The sequence below is a fragment of the Falco punctatus genome, assembly GCF_963210335.1.
Source record: "Falco punctatus genome assembly, chromosome: 21".
In the NCBI taxonomy this organism is placed as follows: Eukaryota; Metazoa; Chordata; class Aves; order Falconiformes; family Falconidae; genus Falco; species Falco punctatus.
In genome coordinates this window covers 34953-55534 of record NC_137601.1, presented here as the reverse complement: position 1 = coordinate 55534, position 20582 = coordinate 34953, and the positions used below count along the sequence as shown (strand labels likewise).

General features: G+C 53.6%; 1 protein-coding gene across 5 annotated transcripts; it reads left to right on the top strand.

Annotated features, from left to right (window-relative positions):
• The first annotated feature begins 310 nt into the window (after positions 1–310).
• On the top strand, positions 311–12361 carry LOC308055969 (uncharacterized protein). Of its 5 annotated transcripts, none has more exons than XM_080370648.1 (3): positions 311–520; positions 866–1086; positions 1525–5254. In XM_080370648.1, the coding sequence occupies exons 2-3, from the start codon at positions 924–926 to the stop codon at positions 3423–3425; spliced, it is 2064 nt and encodes a 687-aa protein (XP_080226774.1). In that variant the 5' UTR covers positions 311–520; positions 866–923; the 3' UTR covers positions 3426–5254. The 5 variants fall into 5 exon arrangements, with proteins under 5 accessions (XP_080226774.1, XP_080226776.1, XP_080226777.1 ...); XM_080370650.1 differs by lacking the exons at positions 311–520; positions 1525–5254 and adding exons at positions 9576–9733; positions 9914–12361 and having other exon boundaries at positions 696–1086; XM_080370651.1 differs by lacking the exons at positions 311–520; positions 1525–5254 and adding exons at positions 9656–9733; positions 9914–12361 and having other exon boundaries at positions 699–1086.
• The last annotated feature ends 8221 nt before the right edge of the window (positions 12362–20582 follow it).

The following is a 20582-nucleotide window of genomic DNA, read 5'->3' as shown; positions in this document are numbered from 1 at the left end:
CTTCCCTTTCTTCTCCTCCTCCTCCTCCTTCTCATCTTCCTTCTCCTCCTTCTCCTTCTCCTCCTCCTCCTGCTCCTTCTCCTCCTCCTTCTCATCCTCCTCCTCCTCCTTCTCCTCCTCCTCCTTCTCCTCCTCCTTCTTTTCCTCCTTCTCCTTCTCCTTCCCTTTCTTCTCCTCCTCCTCCTCCTTCTCATCTTCCTTCTCCTCCTTCTCCTTCTCCTCCTCCTCCTGCTCCTTCTCCTCCTCCTTCTCATCCTCCTCCTCCTCCTTCTCCTTCTCCTCCTTCTTCTCCTTCTCCTCCTCCTCCTCCTCCTTTCTCTTATTAAACCATTTTTATCTCCACCCACGACTTTTCTCGCTTTTACTCTTTCCCTTCCCGGGTTGACCCAGCGCGGGTGGGAGCAGCCAACCCCATCATCTCCGTCCCTGGCCCTCCTGGGGGTGCCATGAGTTTTGGGGTCGGAGGGGGGAAAGTGGGGACCAAGGGTGGGCGCTGGTCCCCGGTGAAGGTGGAGGCGGGGTGGAGGAGGAGCAGGAGCAGGAGCAGGAAAACGAGGGATGGGGGAGGAGCAGGAGCAGGAGAGATGGAGGAGGAGGGATGGAGGAGGAGGAGGAGCAGGAGCAGGAAGAGGAGGGATGAGGAGGAGCAGGAGGAGGAGAGATGGAGGAGGAGGAGGAGCAGGAGCAGGAAGAGGAGGGATGAGGAGGAGCAGGAGGAGGAGAGATGGAGGAGGAGGAGGGATGGAGGAGGAGGAGGAGCAGGAGCAGGAAGAGGAGGGATGAGGAGGAGCAGGAGGAGGAGAGATGGAGGAGGAGGAGGGATGGAGGAGGAGGAGGAGGAGGAGCAGGAAGAGGAGGGTTGGAGCAGGAGGAGGAGCAGGAGCAGGAAGAGGAGGGATGGGGGAGGAGCAGGATGAGGAGAGATGCAGGAGCAGGAGCAGGAGGAGCAGGAGGAGGAGGAGGGATGGAGGAGGGGCGGGAGGAGGAGGGACGGAGGAGGAAGAGGAGGGACCATGCGGCTCCAGGGCTCACTCTCTCCGGGTCACCAGAGGAGCCATCTCCACATCCCCCCACCGCATCCCACCGGTACCTGGCGAGGGGGGTCCTGGGGCCGCGTGGGGCGAGGAGATGGGTTGGGAGTGGTCCACGGGCTGTGCCGTGGGGCTGAGCTCTGGGGGGGCCAGGGGCGGCTGGGGTGGGATGCAGATGTGGGGCAGGTGGTGGTGGTCGTGTCCTGCCAGGGGCCAGGTGGCTGCTGGTGGCTGCTGATGCTTTGGGACACACGGCGGGGTGATGGTTGGACCCATCCCACCCATGGGGTGCGACTCCATCACCCATCACCACGTCCTCGATCTTCTCCAGGTCTTCCCAGTGGAGCCAGGGTTGGGAACTGGGTGCGGGGGGAGAGGGTGGCACGGAGGAGAAGCCCCATGGGTAGGTGGGCAGCGGGGGAGGAGAAGGGCACGCCGTCATCCTTCCTCAGCCCAGAGGTCCACGTGGACCTTCTCTGGTCACCCTCCGTAGGTCTCTTTCCCGTGGTCTTTTCTGTGTCCTTATGCCCCGTGAGCTGCATGGGTGTGGGGTTGGAGCCTGGGGTCACCACCACCCCCCGTGGGACCACCGGAGCTGCTGAGCAGGCTCAGATTTGGGCGTCAGAGCCTTACACATCCCTGAGAACTTTGGCAAAGGCCGTGGCCTCACTGTGGCTTGGGATCTTCATCCCTACAGCTGACGGGATGGCCGATGGGAATGCAAACGGTCTGGAGGAACCAGAAGGATTCGTGCTGGGTTGGGACCCGTCTGAGGTGGACATCTGCCAAGAGCTAAACCAAGGGCAGGAGTGTGAGAGTCAACCCCAGGAAGCCTCGGAAGAACCGAGCAACGATGCCCATGGGCGCCTGTCACCGAGGAAGGGTGGGCGGCTGCCGGCCCGCCGCGGGAGCCGTGCGAAGAAGAAACCCTATAGCTGCAGGAAGAGTGGGGCCACCCCCGAGGCCCCCTATACCTGCCCCGACTGCGGGAAGATCTTCAGCCGGAGGTCCTTCCTCATCCCCCACCAGCGCATCCACACCGGTGAGAAGCCCTTCACCTGCCACGAGTGCGGGAAGGGTTTCCGCGTCGGGTCAGCGCTCAACAAGCATCAGCGGATCCACACGGGCGAGAAACCCTACAAGTGCTCGGATTGCGGGAAGTGTTTCCGTCTCACCTCCACCCTCAGCACCCATCGGAAGATCCACACCGGGGACAAACCCTACGTCTGCCTCGTTTGCGGGAAGAGCTTTCGGTTGAGCGCGTATCTACTGGCCCACGAAGCCACCCATAGCGCGGACAACCCTTTTCGGTGCCTTGCGTGCGGGAAGAACTTCAGCTTGAGGCGCTACTTGGCCATTCATCAGCGGATCCATACGGGGGAGAAGCCGTTCAAGTGCTCGGTGTGCGGGAAGGGCTTCAACCGGAGGTCGATCCTCATCGTCCACCAGCGGGTCCACACCGGGGAGAAACCCTACAAATGCCCCGAGTGCGGGAAGAGCTTCATCATGAGTTCAGACCTGGTCGCCCACCGGAGGATCCACACCGGGGAGAAACCATACAACTGCCTCGACTGCGATAAAAGCTTTCGCTTGAGCTCCCACCTTACGAGACACCAGCGAAGCCACACCGGGGAGAGACCCTACAGATGTATGGACTGCGGGCAAAGCTACACGGACAGCTCTGGACTCATCAAACACAAGAAGATGCACGTGGAGAAGACGCAGAGGGCATCTCCGGGAGCCCACGCGGCGGAGGGACGTTACAAATGCCCCTACTGTAGTAAGAGCTTCCATACAAAGTCAACTCTGGTCCTTCACCGGGCCACCCACGCCGGAGAGCGACCCTATAGATGCTCCAAGTGCGAGAAGAGCTTCAGCCACAGCGCAACCCTACAGAAACACCAACGGATCCATACGGGAGAGAGACCCTTCAAGTGTCCTGACTGCGAGAAGTGCTACAACGATAGCTCAACCCTTCGGAGACACCGGAGGAGCCACACCGAGGAGAAACCCTACAAGTGTCCCAGTTGTGGGGAGTGTTTCAGTGCCATCGCGGCTCTCCTGAAGCACCAGCGGTTCCACACCGAGGGGAGACCTTACAGATGCTCTGACTGCGGGAAGAATTTCCACTCGAACTTTCTCCTTGTCACCCACCGACGAACCCACACGGGAGAAAGACCCTACACCTGCCCCATCTGCAAAAAAACCTTCCGGCAAGCCTCCCACCGTACGAGGCACCAGGAGATTCACAGGAGGACCAGGGCTGGTGGCGTTCCTTCCCGTGATGTGGCCGAGCACCGCGTGCAGAATGGAAAGAGCCAGCAGAGAGCGGGAGCAGAGGTGGGCCGTGACGATCAGCTGAGTCCGGATGGTGCTTCCACAGCTCAACTGTAAAAGAACTTGAGGTGCCCCGCGTCCATCGACTGGTCCGAGGGACTCATCCAGAGATGCGCCCCATGTCCTGCCTGATCACCACGGTTGTGTGTTAATAATTAGCGAATTACTGATGACATGGCGCTCCTACGTCAACCTTTTTGTAGCATGACCCTTATTCTTCTCACCTCGTTGACCCCGAGTGCCTCTGGGCTCTTGCTTTCAAATTTAGTCTTATTCCCTCATGTCTGAGTCCGTCTCCTCCCAAACTCGTCACAACCAAGCCTCCAACCATCGTTCCCGACTCACCCTTGACTTCATCCCCTTTTTTTACTCAAGTAGGTCCTTAGGTGATGGGAAAACCCCCAACTTTTGGATCCCAACTGGTCCTTACGCTGGGTTGAGCGAGCGGGAAGACATCCAGACTGGAGCCACCTTCTCGTTTGGTGTTGATGAGGGATGGCCACCTGAACTCCATAGCGCTGTCCTACCTCAGCTCAACCGATGCCCATGCAGGGACGTCACCTTTTTGGGGACAGGCGTGGGAGCGCTCGATGGCATCCGACGCTAAAGTCCTGGTCAGTGAGTTAGATGCAATGACTACCTCGCCGTGAGATCTTCGCGTTCCCTTGCTATCACGGCTGCTTGAGTTGGGAGCAGGACCGTGGCCGACCCCAAACAGTGTCCCCTAACAAGAACATCCCATTTAGGTAATTATTAAACACCTTCGGGGTAACCCAAGGGAGTGTTTCCTTGGCTTTGAGTGGCCTTCAGAGCCAGTGGTGGGTTCAAGCTGAAACCTCAAGGTGACACCAGAAGCCCACCTGCTGTGGGACCAAGCTGAAACCTCAAGAGAAGGTGACACCAGAAGTCCACCTGCTGTGGGACCAAGCTGAAACCTCAAGAGAAGGTGACACCAGAAGTCCACCTGCTGTGGGACCAAGCTGAAACCTCAAGAGAAGGTGACACCAGAAGTCCACCTGCTGTGGGACCAAGCCGAAACCTCAAGAGAAGGTGACACCAGAAGCCCACCTGCTGTGGGACCAAGCTGAAACCTCAAGAGAAGGTGACACCAGAAGCCCACCTGCTGTGGGACCAAGCTGAAACCTCAAGAGAAGGTGACACCAGAAGCCCACCTGCTGTGGGACCAAGCTGAAACCTCAAGAGAAGGTGACACCAGTAGTCCACCTGCTGTGGGACCAAGCTGAAACCTCAAGAGAAGGTGACACCAGAAGCCCACCTGCTGTGGGACCAAGCTGAAACCTCAAGAGAAGGTGACACCAGAAGTCCGTACGCTGAAATTCATGAAGTTGCCTGGGATGATGCCACCGAATGTCACCTACAAGCCTGGTGGCCCTTGAGAAGACTTTGCTCATGATGTAAGTGTGGACGTAGGTTGACTACGTGAGGTCTTGCTGCTGAACGAACCCGTCTCATCGCATCTTTGGGTCTACACCAAGGTAGATGGTCCACCTCATGGCCAACAGCCCTGGCATGGGAAGGATGGCCACCAGTGTGGTCTACTGGTGGAGACTGCATCCCAGAGCCAGGAGTAGGGTCCATGGAATTCCTTTGTGACCCCTCATCTGTGCCTTAATTCCCTTGGGGGAGTCATTTCCCATCCCATCCCATCCCACCACGATGATGGTCGTCTACACCAGGAACGGCTGGTTTGATCTACAACTTTTGTGTCGTTTTCCATCTATTGACTCTTGGTAGCCACCGTACGAGTATTAACCCACCTCTGTGTATCTTTACTCCCCAATTTACTCCCCAGTTACTCCGATTTCAACTTTAATACAATTTAAACTGTAATAAAACTTCTAGAAGCGCCGCCCTGATACCGGGGGGGGGGGGGGGGGGGAAGGGCAAGAATTTAAAATTTCAATTTAATGACAAAGAAATTCCTGAATCTGTTAAAAAAACATCATCAAACGTCGAGGGTGGGGATCGATTTTAGGATGGTCTCCCACCCTCATGGTTAATTAGTCCAGATGATGCAGGGGATGATGCGATCGGGGAATTTGAAATGCTCCAAACCCTTTAATTATTATTTTATCTATCTATATGTATGGGTGCGCACACACACATATATAGAAAATAATTAATTTGAGCCCAGTAATTAGTGAATTATTGGATTTACTGTTGTTTCCACCCAGAAAACTGTGCTTCACGCATTTGCTCTGAAATAAAAGGTTTATTCCTTCAGGCTGTCGGGTGGGTGTCGTCCCAGAGAGCTTGTTAATTGTGGTGGGTCATTAATGAGTAATTTTAGGGGGCGCAGGGACGGGGAAGGGGGGGTGAGGTTTTGGGGGTGGGGGTGGGGATTGGGGGGGGGGGGTGCAGGAGGGGTCTCAGGGGCTGGGTAGCGCTTTGTCCCCAGCCCAGGGGGGGATGGAGCTGCTCACTGGTGGGGGATGGAGCTGCTCACTGGTGTGATGAGCGGTCAGTTCTCAGCCTGGGGGGTGGTGGTGGTGGTGGTCCCTGTGATGGGTGTTTTTTTTGGGTGGGGGGTGGGGGGTGTTTGGAGCTTGCAGGACTCCAGAGCTGAGCCACAAATATCTCGGGGGGGTGGTGGGGGTGGGGGTGGTGTATGTGTCCTTGGGAGATGATTTTTTTGGGGGGGTGTGGGGTGTGGATGGGGGGGGTCCCTGGGAGGTGGTGTTTTTTGGGGGGGTGGTGACCCTGGGGTGTGTTTTTTGGGGAGGGGGGGATAAGGGGAACCTGAGGGAGGTGGTTTTTTTGGGGTGGTGGATGGGGGGACACAGTGGGGTGTTTTTGGGGAGGGGGCAGTAAGGGGGGACCTGAGGGGGTGCGTGGGTTTTTTTTGGGGGGGGATAGGTGGGACCGGGGGTGTGGTTTTTTGGGGAAGTGGACAGGGGGGGATGCGAGGGGGTGGGGTTTTTTTGAGGGGGGGGAAGGGGGGGACCCGGGGGTGTGTGATTGCTTTTTTTGGGGGGGTGGGTGTATAGGGGGGACCCGGGGTGGTGGGTTTTATTTGGGGGGGGGGGGGGGGCATGGGGGGGGGGTGTTTGCAGCTTGCAGGGCTCCCGAGCTGACCCACTACTGGCTCTTGGGGGTGTATTGGGGGGTCCCCGGGAGGTGGGTGGGTTTTGGTTGGTTTTTTTTTTTTTGGGGGGGGGGAGTGCGGTAGCGACTCCCGGCAGCAGGCTGTGCTCGGTGGGGTGGGGGGATGCGCCCCCCCCCCCCCCCCGCGATGGGGGGTTGGTCTTCCTGGGTCAGGCACCGCCGCCGCCTCCATTGTCAACCCGCAGCCCCGCAGCGAGCGCCCGGTACGGGGGGGGGAAGGGGCGGGGGGGGGCGTCCCGGAGCCCCCGCAGCCCCGGGCGTGGGGACCCCCGGGAACCCGCACAGGGGCGATCCCGGAGAGAGGGGACCCGCGGGACCCCGGGGAGGGGAGACCCCCAGGACCCCGGGGACGGGAGACCCCCAGGACTCTAAAGAGTGGGAAGCCCTGAGAGTGGGACCCCCGGGACCCCGGAGAGGGGGGACCCCCAGGACCCTATAGAGGGGGGAGCCCGGGGAGGGGGGACCCCTGAGACCCCGGAGTAGGGGGACCGCAGAGAGGGGGGACCCCTAGGACCCCGGGGAGGGGAGACCCCCAGGACTCTAAAGACTGGGAACCCTTGGGAGTGGGACCCCCGGGACCCCGGAGAGGGGGGACCCCCAGGACCCTACAGAGGGGGGAGTGCGGAGAGGGGGGACCCCCAGGACCCCGGGGAGGGGAGAGCCCCAGGACTCTATAGAGGGGGGAGTCCTGAGAGTGGGACCCCCGGGACCCCGGAGAGGGGGACCCCCAGGACCCTATAGAGGGGGGAGCCCGGGGAGGGGGGACCACGGAGAGGGGGGACCCCCGGGACCCTGGGGAGGGGAGACCCCCAGAACCCTATAGAGGGGGGAGTCCTGAGAGTGGGACCCCCGGGACCCCGGAGAGGGGGGACCCCCAGGACCCTAAAGAGGGGGGAGTGCGGAGACCCCTGGGATCTCGGAGAGGGGGGGATCCTGGAGAGGGAGAGACTCCCAGGACCCCCGGGACCCTGGAGACAGAGGACCCCCAAGACAGCAAGGAAGGGGGAACCTGGAGAGTGAGACCCCCCCCCCCAGGGATGCCCAGAGAGGGGGGGGACCCCCGAGACCCCCAAGAGTGGGACCCCTGAGGCTCCTGAGACCCCAGAGATTGGGACCCCTGAGACCTGCAGGACTCCAGAGCAGGGGGGAGCCTGAAGGGTGGGGGGACACCCACGGAGCAGGGGACCCCAGCCCCAGTGCCCCATAGCCCCCCATGGCCCCAGGACAGTGGGGTGAGCAGGAACATCGCCCCCCCCCCCCCCCCCCCCTCAAACTTTGCCCCCCCCAGGTGACGGGGACAGGAGACCCCAGAGCTCTTTCCTTCCCCACCCCTGTGGGACCCCTTTTTGGGGTTGGTGGTCCCTGCCTCAGTTTCCCCCTGTAGAACACAGCGGGGGAAATGCCTTGAGTGGGCGGGTGTTGTCTGGGTGTTGTGTTGGGTGGTTTTTGGGCTGAGAACGAGGGATTTTGGGGCTAAGCCACAGCCAAGGACCTTGCCCTTGCCCTTGTCCTGGTCTGGGGACACGAAGCTGCTCCTTCCCTTCCCGTAACCACGTTCCCCAAGTGGGACAAGCTCCTTCCTTCTCCCCCACCTCCCTTTCGAGGATGCCCCACATCTTGGCTCTGTCTTGATGCTTTGGAGGGTCTTATGGGATCTGTCTTGGGTTTTGGAGGGGTTTGTGGGCTATATCTTGGGTTTTGGAGGGTCTTGTGGGCTCTATCTTGGGTTTTGGAGGGTTTTGTGGGCTCTATCTTGGGTTTTGGAGGGTTTTGTGGGCTCTATCTTGGGTTTTGGAGGGTTTTGTGGGCTATATCTTGGGTTATGGAGCATTTTATGGGCTCTGTCTTGGATTATGGAGTGTTTTATGGGCTCTGTCTTGGGTTTTGGAGGGTTTTGTGGGCTCTGTCTCGGGTTTTGGAGGGGTTTGTGGGCTATATCTTGGGTTTTGGAGGGTTTTGTGGGCTCTATTTTGGGTTTTGGAGGGTTTTATGGGCTCTATCTTGGGTTTTGGAGGGGTTTGTGGGCTCTGTCTCGGGTTTTGGAGGGTTTTATGGGCTCTGTCTTGGGTTTTGGAGGGTTTTGTGGGCTCTATCTTGGGTTTTGGAGGGTTTTGTGGGCTATATCTTGGGTTATGGAGCATTTTATGGGCTCTGTCTTGGATTATGGAGTGTTTTATGGGCTCTATCTTGGGTTTTGGAGGGTTTTGTGGGCTCTGTCTCGGGTTTTGGAGGGTTTTGTGGGCTCTATCTTGGGTTTTGGAGGGTTTTGTGGGCTCTATCTTGGGTTTTGGAGGGTTTTGTGGGCTATATCTTGGGTTATGGAGCATTTTATGGGCTCTGTCTTGGATTATGGAGTGTTTTATGGGCTCTATCTTGGGTTTTGGAGGGTTTTGTGGGCTCTGTCTCGGGTTTTGGAGGGGTTTGTGGGCTATATCTTGGGTTTTGGAGGGTTTTGTGGGCTCTATTTTGGGTTTTGGAGGGTTTTATGGGCTCTATCTTGGGTTTTGGAGGGGTTTGTGGGCTCTGTCTCGGGTTTTGGAGGGTTTTATGGGCTCTGTCTTGGGTTTTGGAGGGTTTTGTGGGCTCTATCTTGGGTTTTGGAGGGTTTTGTGGGCTATATCTTGGGTTATGGAGCATTTTATGGGCTCTGTCTTGGGTTTTGGAGGGTTTTGTGGGCTCTGTCTCGGGTTTTGGAGGGTTTTATGGGATCTGTCTCGGGGTTTGGAGGTTTTATGGGCTCTGTCTTGGGTTTTGGAGGGTTTTGTGGGCCATATCTTGGGTTATGAAGCATTTTATGGGCTCTATCTTGGGTTTTGGAGGGGTTTGTGGGCTATATCTTGGGTTATGGAGTGTTTTATGGGCTCTATTTTGGGTTTTGGAGGGTTTTGTGGGCTCTGTCTCGGGTTTTGGAGGGTTTTATGGGATCTGTCTCGGGTTTTGGAGGGTTTTGTGGGCTCTATCTTGGGTTTTGCAGCATTTTATGGGCGCTGTCTTAGGTTTTGGAGGTTTTTACAGGCTGTATCTTGAGGGTTTTATGGACACAAGATGGTGCCGGTGTCCTGCCTGTTGATTTCCCGGTAGGGATGGACTCGGGCAGGAGCAACCCACAAGCCGGGAAGGTGCTCACAGCTTCTTTCCCTCCCCCCTGCTCCTCAAACCAGGATCTGCCGCTCCCAAACCTTGGCCAGATCACGGAGGAGGCTGCGAGGAAGAGGAGATGCTACGAGATAGCCAGGCAGGTGAGGAGGAATTCACTCGACCTTCCATCCTCTCTTCTCCTCCCTCTTCCAGCCGGGCATTGCTCCTGCGTGTAGGACAGCCCCGTTGCTGACGCCGTCCTCCCGGCGACAGATCTGGGAGGATCTCCTCCCCCTTCCCTCTGGCATGGATTCAAATTCCATTCCTGTTCCTTCCTCCAGCCGGCATGGAGGCGGGGATGGAGAAAGCGGAGGAGAAACCCCACCGGCAGGACCGTGCGGGAGAAGCCCTTTTGAAGGGCTCCGTGGAGCAGGAGGTCAACGGGGAGGAGAAGCCAAGAAGATGCCCCACGGGAAGAGGTTGCCAACCCACCCCGCGAAGCTCCGAGGAGGAAAGACCCACCATCTGCGAGGAATGTGGCCGGAGCTTCAGCCGGAGCTCGAACCTGGTGGTCCACCAGCGGTTGCACGCGGGCGAGAAGCCCTACAAGTGCTTGGAGTGCGGGAAGAGCTTCAGCCGGAGCTCCCACCTCATCACCCACCAACGTCTACACACCGGGGAGAAACCCTACAAGTGTCCCGAGTGCGGGAAGAGCTTCAGCGACAGCTCCACCCTCATCACCCACCAACGCTTGCACACCGGCGAGAAGCCCTACAAGTGCCCCGATTGCGGGAAGGGCTTCAACCAGAGCTCCAACCTCACGTCCCACCAACGCACCCACACCGGGGAAAGACCCTACAAGTGCCCCGAGTGTGGGAAGAGCTTCAGCGTCAGCTCCTACCTGATCCGCCACCAGAAGATCCACACCGGGGAGAGACCCTACAAGTGCGAGGAGTGCGAGAAGACCTTCAGCCAGAGCTCCAGCCTCATCATCCACCAGCGCGTCCACACCGGGGAGAAGCCCTACAGATGCGTCGACTGCGGGAAGTGGTTTCGGAACAGCTCGGACCTCATCAGGCACCAGCGGACACATACGGGGGAGAGACCCTACCGCTGCCCCGACTGCGGCAAGAGCTTCAACCGCAGCTCCAACCTGATGACCCACCAACGCATCCACACCGGGGAGAAGCCCTATGAGTGTCCTGAGTGCGGCAGGAGCTTCACCGTGAGTTCTGCCTTGATTAAACACCAAAGGACCCACCGGGAAGGGAAGCCCTACGAGTGCCCCGACTGCGGGAAGAGCTTTATCCGCTGTTCAAACTTCATCACTCATCGGAGGACCCACGTTGGGTAGAGACTCGGTGACCCACCTTGGGTAAAGACCTGGCGGGTGGTCCCCACATCTTCCCGGCTCCCCACAGGGACCGGGATGGATGCGTTTGCTGGGATGGGCTCTGCTGTGGGATGCAGACCCATGGCAGAAGTTCGGTAGGAGGAGTGGACTCATTGGCTTTAGACTCCAAAAAGTCACGTCGGCTTGGTCCGAGAATTTCTTCTGGTGGCACCGAGCAACACCACACAGACCACAGGCTTCTTCCACTGCCAAATGGTGGATGGATTTGGGCATAGACCAAGGTTTTAAAGACGCCGCTTGGGACTCAGCATCTTCAGGATGGAAGAAACGGGGTGGAAACGGTCGCACAACCCTGTTGGGACACAGCAGGTTGAGTTCTTCCTCGTTTATAGGGGGTTTTTTGGTTTTTTTTTTTTTGCCTGTGACGTTATTCGGTGGCATCATGCAACCTCTGTCCTGCCCATCTATGGTTCGTCTTTGGATGATCGAACTCTTGAGTTGGCCAAAGGGCTTCAGAAGAGGCTCCTGCAACATCTTGGGGATGGAGGTGGGCACAGCCCAACTCCGTGTCCTGCTCTCACTCCCTTCCCGCTGCCAAAAATAAATCAGAATTTCTCCTCCACTCACCTCCGTGCTTTGGACCCGAACCCCCTCGTTCTCATCCAGGCTGGGGCTTGGCCATCGCGAGGGTTGAGTTTTCCCAATGGGGCTGGAAGGATGGGACAACTCCAGGAGGGGTGGAGGGGCAGGAGGACACGTGGGATGGTGGCAATCACGTTTTGGAAGGATGCTGCACCCCTACGGCATCACCAGATAAACCTCATCCCTGCTTCGGTTGGTCCTTCATCCTTGTCCGAGCGAAACGGAGGGGGATGGAGAACCTGATCCCAGCTCCAGGGTCTCCACCCCAGTCCCACCACCCCTCCAGTTGCTCTCTGGGGGCGGGTTTCACGCCCTCCAGGTGCAAAAAATACTCCCAGCCCCCCAAAAGAAGGGATTTTTCCCCAGTTTTCCCCTCCAGAAAAGGTTCTTCCACCCACGCAGCCCCTGCTCCGTCACCACCACGGAGATGCTCGCAGGCTGCCAACACGCAGATGATTTTATTTGGGATGTGATTCCCTTTGGATCCGCCTCCACCCTTAAAAAGACCCTAAATTGGGGGGAAAAAATAAGAAAATGGAACTGGGACATCTGGAAAAAAAAAATTTTACCATGAGGCATCACCGGGATGATGTGGGGATGCAGGGATGGACATCCCCCCTGTTGTGGGGGGCTTTGGGGGGGCTCCTCGCTCCTCAGGGGCTGTGAAGGTCTCCCACTGCCCCCCACCAATGCAGCCTGGATCCGCTCTGGGGGTCCTGGGGGGCTCAAAGGGGTCTTGGGGGGCTTCCAGGGGTTGTGGGGTCCCCTCTCAATGCAGTTTGGGCACGCTCTGGGGGTCTCCTGGGCATCCTGGGGTGGTCCCTAGGGGTCTTGGGGGCTCCCAGGGGTTGTGGGGTCCCCCCCAATGCAGCCTGGCTACATTCTGAGGGTCCTGGGGGGCTCCTGGACGTCCTGGGGGGTCCCTAGGGGTCTTGGGCGGGTCCCAGGGGTTGTGAGGTCCCCCCCTCAATGCAGCCTGGCCACACTCTGGGGGTCTGGGGAGGAGAAGCCCCTATTTACACCTCTGAGCCCGCACACAAACCGCAGCTGCGTGCGCCACCAGGCTCAGGGCAGGAATCACTGAGCAGTTACACAGCTGTATTATCACCACACGCACGCAGGCACCCCTTTATCACTAGATAACCACGTTCATCTTTCCTACTCTCCTTCACAATACCCAGCTCTTCTCTCATCTCTTGTCAGGCCAAACACTCTCCATCTTCCTCCCCTATCTCTCTCTTCAGACATTCTCTGTCCTCCTCTTTTTTTGCTTGTTAATTGCGACGAGGCTGTGTGTAGCTGGGTGACCATGACCTGATCTATGTTACAATCAACTAATGCAGGAAAAAAAAGGCACGGGAGACATAAGGCAAACATCACTAAGGTGGTTAAAGGTAATTATAATAAATCCTGTAATACTTTTGAGTCACGGCCCAAAGCTTCGCAGCCGTGAGACTGAGGTCCCCCCCAGTGCAGCTGCCCCCACTGCTGGGGCTTGACCCCGCCGCTTGTGGGGGCTTCGTGTGTGTGTCCCCCCCCCCGTGACCCTCTCTGGGACCAGGGAACGGGGGGGCCCGAGCCCCCCCCCAGACCCCCCCTCCCCCCCCGGAGCCCCTCCCCCGCGCACCCAAACTGGGGGGGCTGATCCCCCCAAACCCACCGAGAAAACGGGGAGGGGGAGGGGCATTTATGCCATTTTATTGAGTATTTTATTAATATAAAATACCCCAACGTATTCTATATAAATATGTATTAACCATTGCATATATATATGTTACATACATGTACAAATATCCTACATGTATGCGTACAAATATACTATAGATACTGTTACATACGTGTACAAATATACTACATATACTATTACATACATGTACAAATATACTACATATACGCGTACAAATACACTATATATACATACATAAATATATTACACATACGCACAAACATATACAATATAAATATACGCAAATGTACAATACAAAAACATAAATATATATTATATAGAGATATTTATAAAGTTGTGTGTTACATATAATGTATAAATACATCATATGTACCTATATATCTGTATATTATATGTATCTAATATACAAATATGCTATATGGTGTGCAAATATATTAAAATATGTACCATATGTAGTACATAAATGCATATAAATATACAATACATAATATATAAAAAATGTAATACATATCATATCATGTACAATATATAATGAATGTTATATAACGTATACATATAATATATAATACATAATGTATATTATACCTACATATATAGTGTCTACTTATAATAGATAATACATAATGTCTATCGTATCTACATATATACTATATCCACATATGATATATAATACATAATGTATCTCATATCCACATATATAGTATATACGTATAATATATAATTTATGATGTATATCTACATATATACCATATACATATAATATATGAAATATTATACATGATGCGTATTATATCTATGTATAGACTATATATGTACAACAGATAATACATAATGTATATTATATTTACAGATATACTACATACATATAATATATATGATACATAATGTATATTATATCTACACATATACCATATACATATAATCTATGATATACTATACATAATGTATATTAAATCTACGTACCCACCCCCCAAGTCGCTGGGGTCGCCCCAACCGCCCCGCCCCCCCCCCCTCCACTTGCGGGGGGTGTCGCATTTGGGCTGATTTTGGTAAAAAACGGCTTAAAAATGGGCGCATCTATAGGGTGCAGCTATAGGGTCTGCCCCCCGTATGGATCCGCTGAGCTGCTGCCGAAGGCTTTCCCGCACTCATAGCATCCATAGGGGCGGCTGTGGGGCGGGGGGACACCCCCCCCCCCCGGCTTTTGCTTCTGGTGGATATTGGGGTCCCCCTGGGTCTGTAAAAGAAGCTGGGGGGGGGGGGGATGGTGTCAGGGAAAGGGGAGGGGGGTGTTACCCCCCCCCCAAAACTCACCTGTGGGGGGGTCACCCCTCGTCTCCACGTCCTGGTTTTGGGGGGCTGGGGGGGTCTCTGCTGGCTCCATCTGTTGGGGGGGGGTGTGTCACATCAAACCTGCCCTGGGAGGAACTGGGGTGCAAGGTACCCCCTAAAGCTGCGCCCCCCCCCCAAGGGTGGGACTGGGGATTGCCCACCCCCCCAAATCATCCTGACCCCAGGTTTAGGAGTTGCTCTGGCCCCCCGAAACAGTGGGGTGGGGGGCGCTGGGTGGGATATGGGGGTTACAGGTGGCTGCCGGTGGTCTCGGGGTCCCCCATTGCAGCCCCCCACCCCCAGGATGAGTTGGGGGGTGTCCCCATTACAGCCCCCCACCCCTGGGATGATTTGGGGGTCCCCCCATCACAACCACCCCCACCAGGATGATTTTGGGGTCCCCCCATCGCATCCCCCCCCCCCCGGGACCATCTGGGGGTCCCCCCATCGCAACCCCCCCCCCGGGACGATTTGGGGTCCCTCCCCCACACGCCCCCCCCAACTTGGGGTTTCGGTGTTATGGGGATAAAGACCCCCCATCCCCCCCCCCCCGGTACCTGCAGCTGGGGGGGGGCGATACTCTCACCCACCCCGTGCACCCCGGTCACGCGTGGGGGGGGCCCGGGAAGGCGGAGCACGATCGTGGGGGGCGGGGGGCAGTGGGGAGGGGGGGGTGGGCGAGTGGGGAGTTGGGGGGAGGCGAGTGGGGAGTGGGGGGAGCGGCGGCTCAGGGAAGGCGGAGCACGATCGCGGAGGGGGCGTGGCGTGGCGTGGCGGGCGTGGCTTCGTGGGCGGGGCCTAGGGGTGGGCGTGGCCGGGGGGGGCGGGTTCCGGCGAGGTGATAGACGCGTGTGTCCTGCATAGGTGCAAAGGAGTGTGAGCGCCTATAGGCGGCCATAGGGGTGGCTATAGGCACATATAGGGGCGTCTATAGGCTCATATAGGAGTAGCTATAGGGGTGTCTATATGTGTGTATGGGCGCATCTATAGGGTGCATCTATAGGGTCTCTGCCCCATATGGATGCGGTGGTGCGTCACCAGGTTGGAGCTCTGGCTGAAGCTCCTGCCGCACTGGGCGCATCTATAGGGTGCATCTATAGGGTCTGTCCCCCGTATGGATCCGCCGGTGGGTTAATGAAGCCGAGCTGCTGCCGAAAGCTTTCCCGCACTCATAGCATCCATAGGGGTGGCTGTGGGGCGGGGGGACACACCCCCCCCCCCCCCCGCTTTGGCTTCTGGTGGATATTGGGGTCCCCCTGGGTCTGTAAAAGAAGCTGGGGGGGGGATGCGTGTGTGTGCATGTATGGGAGTGAATGTATATACGTGTATATAGGTGACTATATATGTGCGTGCATGTATGTGCGCGTATGTATGTGTATGGTGTGAATATAGGTGTATACGTGTGCGCATGTATGTGTGTGTATGTATGTGTATGGTGTGAATATACGTGTACACGTGTATAGGTGAGTATATATGCATGTGCATATGTGTGTGTGCATGTATGCATGTGAATGTACATATATACGTGTGTATAGGTCAGTATATATGGGTGTGCATATATGTGTGTGGGTGTGCATGTGTATACATGTGTATGGGTGTGTGTACATGTGCATATGTGGGTGTATATTTGCATATAAAGGTCTATATACGTATATACATGTGTATATATGTGCACATACAGGTCTATATACATGTGTAGATATACATGTGTGTGTATATATGCATACATGTGTGTATATACAGCTGTATGTATATATATTTGCATATATGTGTGTATGTATATGTATATACACACATAATATATATCCGTGTATGCCCCTATATTCACACCCTTATGGGGTGTATAGATACATATATGTACATACATTTGTGTGTCCATACATGTATATACACACATGTGCACATATACACCCCCCCAAGGGGTGTCTCTGTGTATATGCATGTGCATACATATCTATAGGTGTTTAGATGTATCTGTGTGTGTCTATACATGTGTATATGTGCCTATATGTGTCTATACACACCTATATGTGCATATAGGTGCTTGTATGTGTCTATATATTTGTATTATACAGGTCTGTATGTATTCATAGATGTGCCTACAGGCGTCTGTATGTACCTATGCTTGTTGGTATGTATCCATATATGTGCCTATAGACGTCTGTAGTATCTATGCTGGTCGATATGCATCCATATAAGTGCCTATAGACGTCTGTATGTATCTATGCTGGTCAATACGCATCCATATATGTGCCTATAGACGTCTGTATGTATCTATGCTGGCTGATATGCATCCATATAAGTGCCTATAGACGTCTGTATGTATCTATGCTGGTCGATATGCATCCATATAAGTGCCTATAGACGTCTGTATGTATCTATGCTGGTCGATATGCATCCATATAAGTGCCTATAGACGTCTGTATGTATCTATGCTGGTTGATGTGCATCCATATAAGTGCCTATAGACGTCTGTATGTATCTATGCTGGTCGATATGCATCCATATATGTGCCTATAGACGTCTGTATGTATCTATGCTGGTCGATACGCATCCATATATGTGCCTATAGACGTCTGTATGTATCTATACTTGCGGATATGCATCCATATAAGTGCCTATAGACGTCTGTATGTATCTATGCTGGCCGATATGCATCCATATAAGTGCCTATAGACGTCTGTATGCATCTATGCTGGTTGATGTGCATCCATATAAGTGCCTATAGACGTCTGTATGTATCTATGCTGGTCGATATGCATCCATATATGTGCCTATAGACGTCTGTATGTATCTATGCTGGTCGATACGCATCCATATATGTGCCTATAGACGTCTGTATGTATCTATACTTGCGGATATGCATCCATATAAGTGCCTATAGACGTCTGTATGTATCTATGCTGGCCGATATGCATCCATATAAGTGCCTATAGACGTCTGTATGTATCTATGCTGGTCGATACGCATCCATATATGTGCCTATAGATGTCTGTATGTATCTATGTTGGCTGATATGCATCCATATATGTGCCTACAGACGTCTGTATGTATCTATGCTGGTCGATACGCATCCATATATGTGCCTATAGATGTCTGTATGTATCTATGTTGGCTGATATGCATCCATATATGTGCCTACAGACGTCTGTATGTATCTATGCTGGCCGATATGCATCCATATAAGTGCCTATAGACGTCTGTATGTATCTATGCTGGTCGATACGCATCCATATAAGTGCCTATAGACGTCTGTATGTATCTATGCTGGTCGATACGCATCCATATAAGTGCCTATATGTCCTAGTTGAATTGAAACCAACCAAGTCTGGGACGGATTCGCTAAATATTTATTAAGGCAGGGAAGCCACCGCAGCGCTGGCGGCCGGGGAGCCGCCGGTTCCAGCGAGCTGAGCGGCTCTTTCTATCGTCGCCAAGGTCGCTCCTGACACCCCCGGTGACGCGGGACTATCGCGGTGACGCTTCTCTTGCGGAACAGGACGTTCCCACGTCTGGTGTAGCCAGACAACGCTGCGGACGCGTCTCCTCTTGTTACACGGGCCATCCTCAGGACCCCCGCAATGGGCTGTTCCTCTCGTTTAACTGGTTTGATCAGCAAATTGCCCTCAGTCACCTATTTATTCCCATCCCCCCCTTCTTTTCTGTATAAGTGATCCGCCGATCAAACCTAGACGATACCTCACAAGCTGCACCCAGTTCAGGATTTTTATTCGGCCGGATTTTCATCTCCGGTTCTGATTGCTTCATCACCATTAGCTGCGCTTTTCCCAACCTGCTTTTAAAAAGGTTACCGATTTATATCTAAAAATCTATCTTTAATGGCTACGTCCCAGTTTGAAGCTATGGTTCCACATCCCCGATATGCCCAGCGACAGTGATTAGGGAAACTGCAATTAGTTTTCCCTGGATTCGAACTGGGGCGGAGATAAAAAGGTTTTATTGCTCTTTCTCGTCGACCGGGTGGGTCTAGTTCCTAAAAAAACTAAATCTTCCAATTGAACTCGGAATTTTGGAGGTCCGGCTGTCAACGTTATACCGAACTTCGATTGAATCTTCCCGTCGACCTAAGGCCCCGTTGAAGGGTTGATGTTCATTTTCTAAAGTCGTGGTAATTAATATCATTATCAGGGTAACAGCCTTCATCTCCCCACTGTTCAGTACCACTCTGCCTTTCCTCGTCTACTCTTTTGCAGAGAGCAACGGGATATCACGATCTTCTCGGCAGCAGCGGGTAGTCTTCGGGGGAATTTTGCTGTTATCCTGCCAATAATTCCCAAGGATGTTATCTCTTCAAGTTATCTCTTAAATATATTTCCGCCTGTTTGCTTGTTGTGCCCGTTTTCCAGGCGAACCTTATAGCACGCTGTCCTAAATCTCTGTCCCAGTCTGTTTCATGGACTTCCCAAAGTTCAGGTACTGACAGTTCCCATCCACGAAATAATTTACGAAATTTCCACTTGATCCTCTGGTCCCCTGGTACCTATCGAATCATTCCATACAGTGAGGCTGTCTCTTCAATGAAACACAGGACCAATCTCTGCTACAATTTAGACACCGGCAAGCAACCCAACAGACATGTCGGGAAGTGGGGTGTTTTAAGCGGGGTATTCCCCGGAGATCTGCTGTTCCGGGTGATTCGGGTGTCTCCGTCTCTGTGTGGTTTTGGGGTCAGCCAGCGATGTTGGGACAGCACAGTCCCCATAACGTCCTTCGCACCGCCCCGTGGCTCAAGGCTGCCGCTCCGCGGGTGGCACAGATAAGAGAAAAGATTCTGCCAACTATCCAGACGCGGTTAACAATCCTTATCTAAGCATTAAACCCATTTACCGTTGCCCATAAACAATAACGGGCAATGGCTAAAACCGACTAACAAGAGCTATAAATCCCTAACAAACGTTTAGCTAACCATTCAAAACTCAAACGTGTCATAAGCTAATTTCAAAACATTCTCATAACCAAACTACATAACAAAACACACGAAAACATTTCTTGGCGTATATAAGGTTTGTTTGTGGGGGTTAAGAATCAAGAGCCAAGAGGTGGGCATTTAAAAGGGGTAAATTTTCACGCCCCTTTAAGGTTAGGCTGCGCACGCGTTTTTAATTGTGCAGTTTTGGTCAGGGCGTTAGCCTGAATCTTGACCAGGAGGGTGACGGACCAATTTGTTTGTCTCGCCACAAACAATCCTTATCATTTTGGAAAAAAAAGGGGAGAAGGAGACGACACGCTCTGTACGGTTTCGCTGTTCAGCCTTTTGTCTTCACCGTGACTACAGTAACCATCAGCATGTGCTTTTGTAAGCGTGCGAGAGACCGTTCTACAAACCAAAGAAAACTGTTGATCACAAGTTACCATGCGACTTGTTACCCGTTTCCGTTCATCTTCGTCACCTCGTGAAGAAAAATACCAAGGGCCAGGCACAGACTATCGTGGAGGGAACAGATGGAGTTACCGCCCCGACATTATTCAGGACTGTGCTGGACTCACGAGCGAAGAAGTTCGTTTTCCACGTCACGTGAGACTTTGCTGGACTGTTGTTATTCGACTTCCTAGTTCACGTTTGTTAATAAATTGTTATTTGTTAATAAATTGTTATTTGTGGATAAATTGTTATTTGTGGATAAATTGTTATTTGTGGATAAATTGTTATTTGTTGTTTACTCATCGTCAAACGGTTCATTGAATTTACTTTGCGTCCAACACACCGTTTTCAAAATAACTCCAAAGGGTTGGGTAATATATCAATAACCTACAAAAAACAAAACCTAAAACAACACTTACAGCTATACGTTTCACTTAGGTAATAAATAAAAATCAATATTATTTAAATGAACTATAAACACTATGGTTTCTTAACACGGTCCCTTTTTTTTTTTTTTTTTTTTTTTTTTTCGGGCGTCACTATCATGGCTAGACTATCGGGATTTCTCATGCGCGGTCTTTCCAGATTTTTCCAACACATTCCGTGGGGCTT

Excerpts from the sequence above, each read along its gene's own strand:
- LOC308055969 (XM_080370648.1), top strand. The coding sequence starts at position 924 with ATGCAGGAGCAGGAGCAGGAGGAGCAGGAGGAGGAGGAGGGATGGAGG. Across the intron at positions 1,087-1,524 it reads CCCCCCACCGCATCCCACCG|GTCTCTTTCCCGTGGTCTTT; the intron begins GTACCTGGCGAG and ends CACCCTCCGTAG.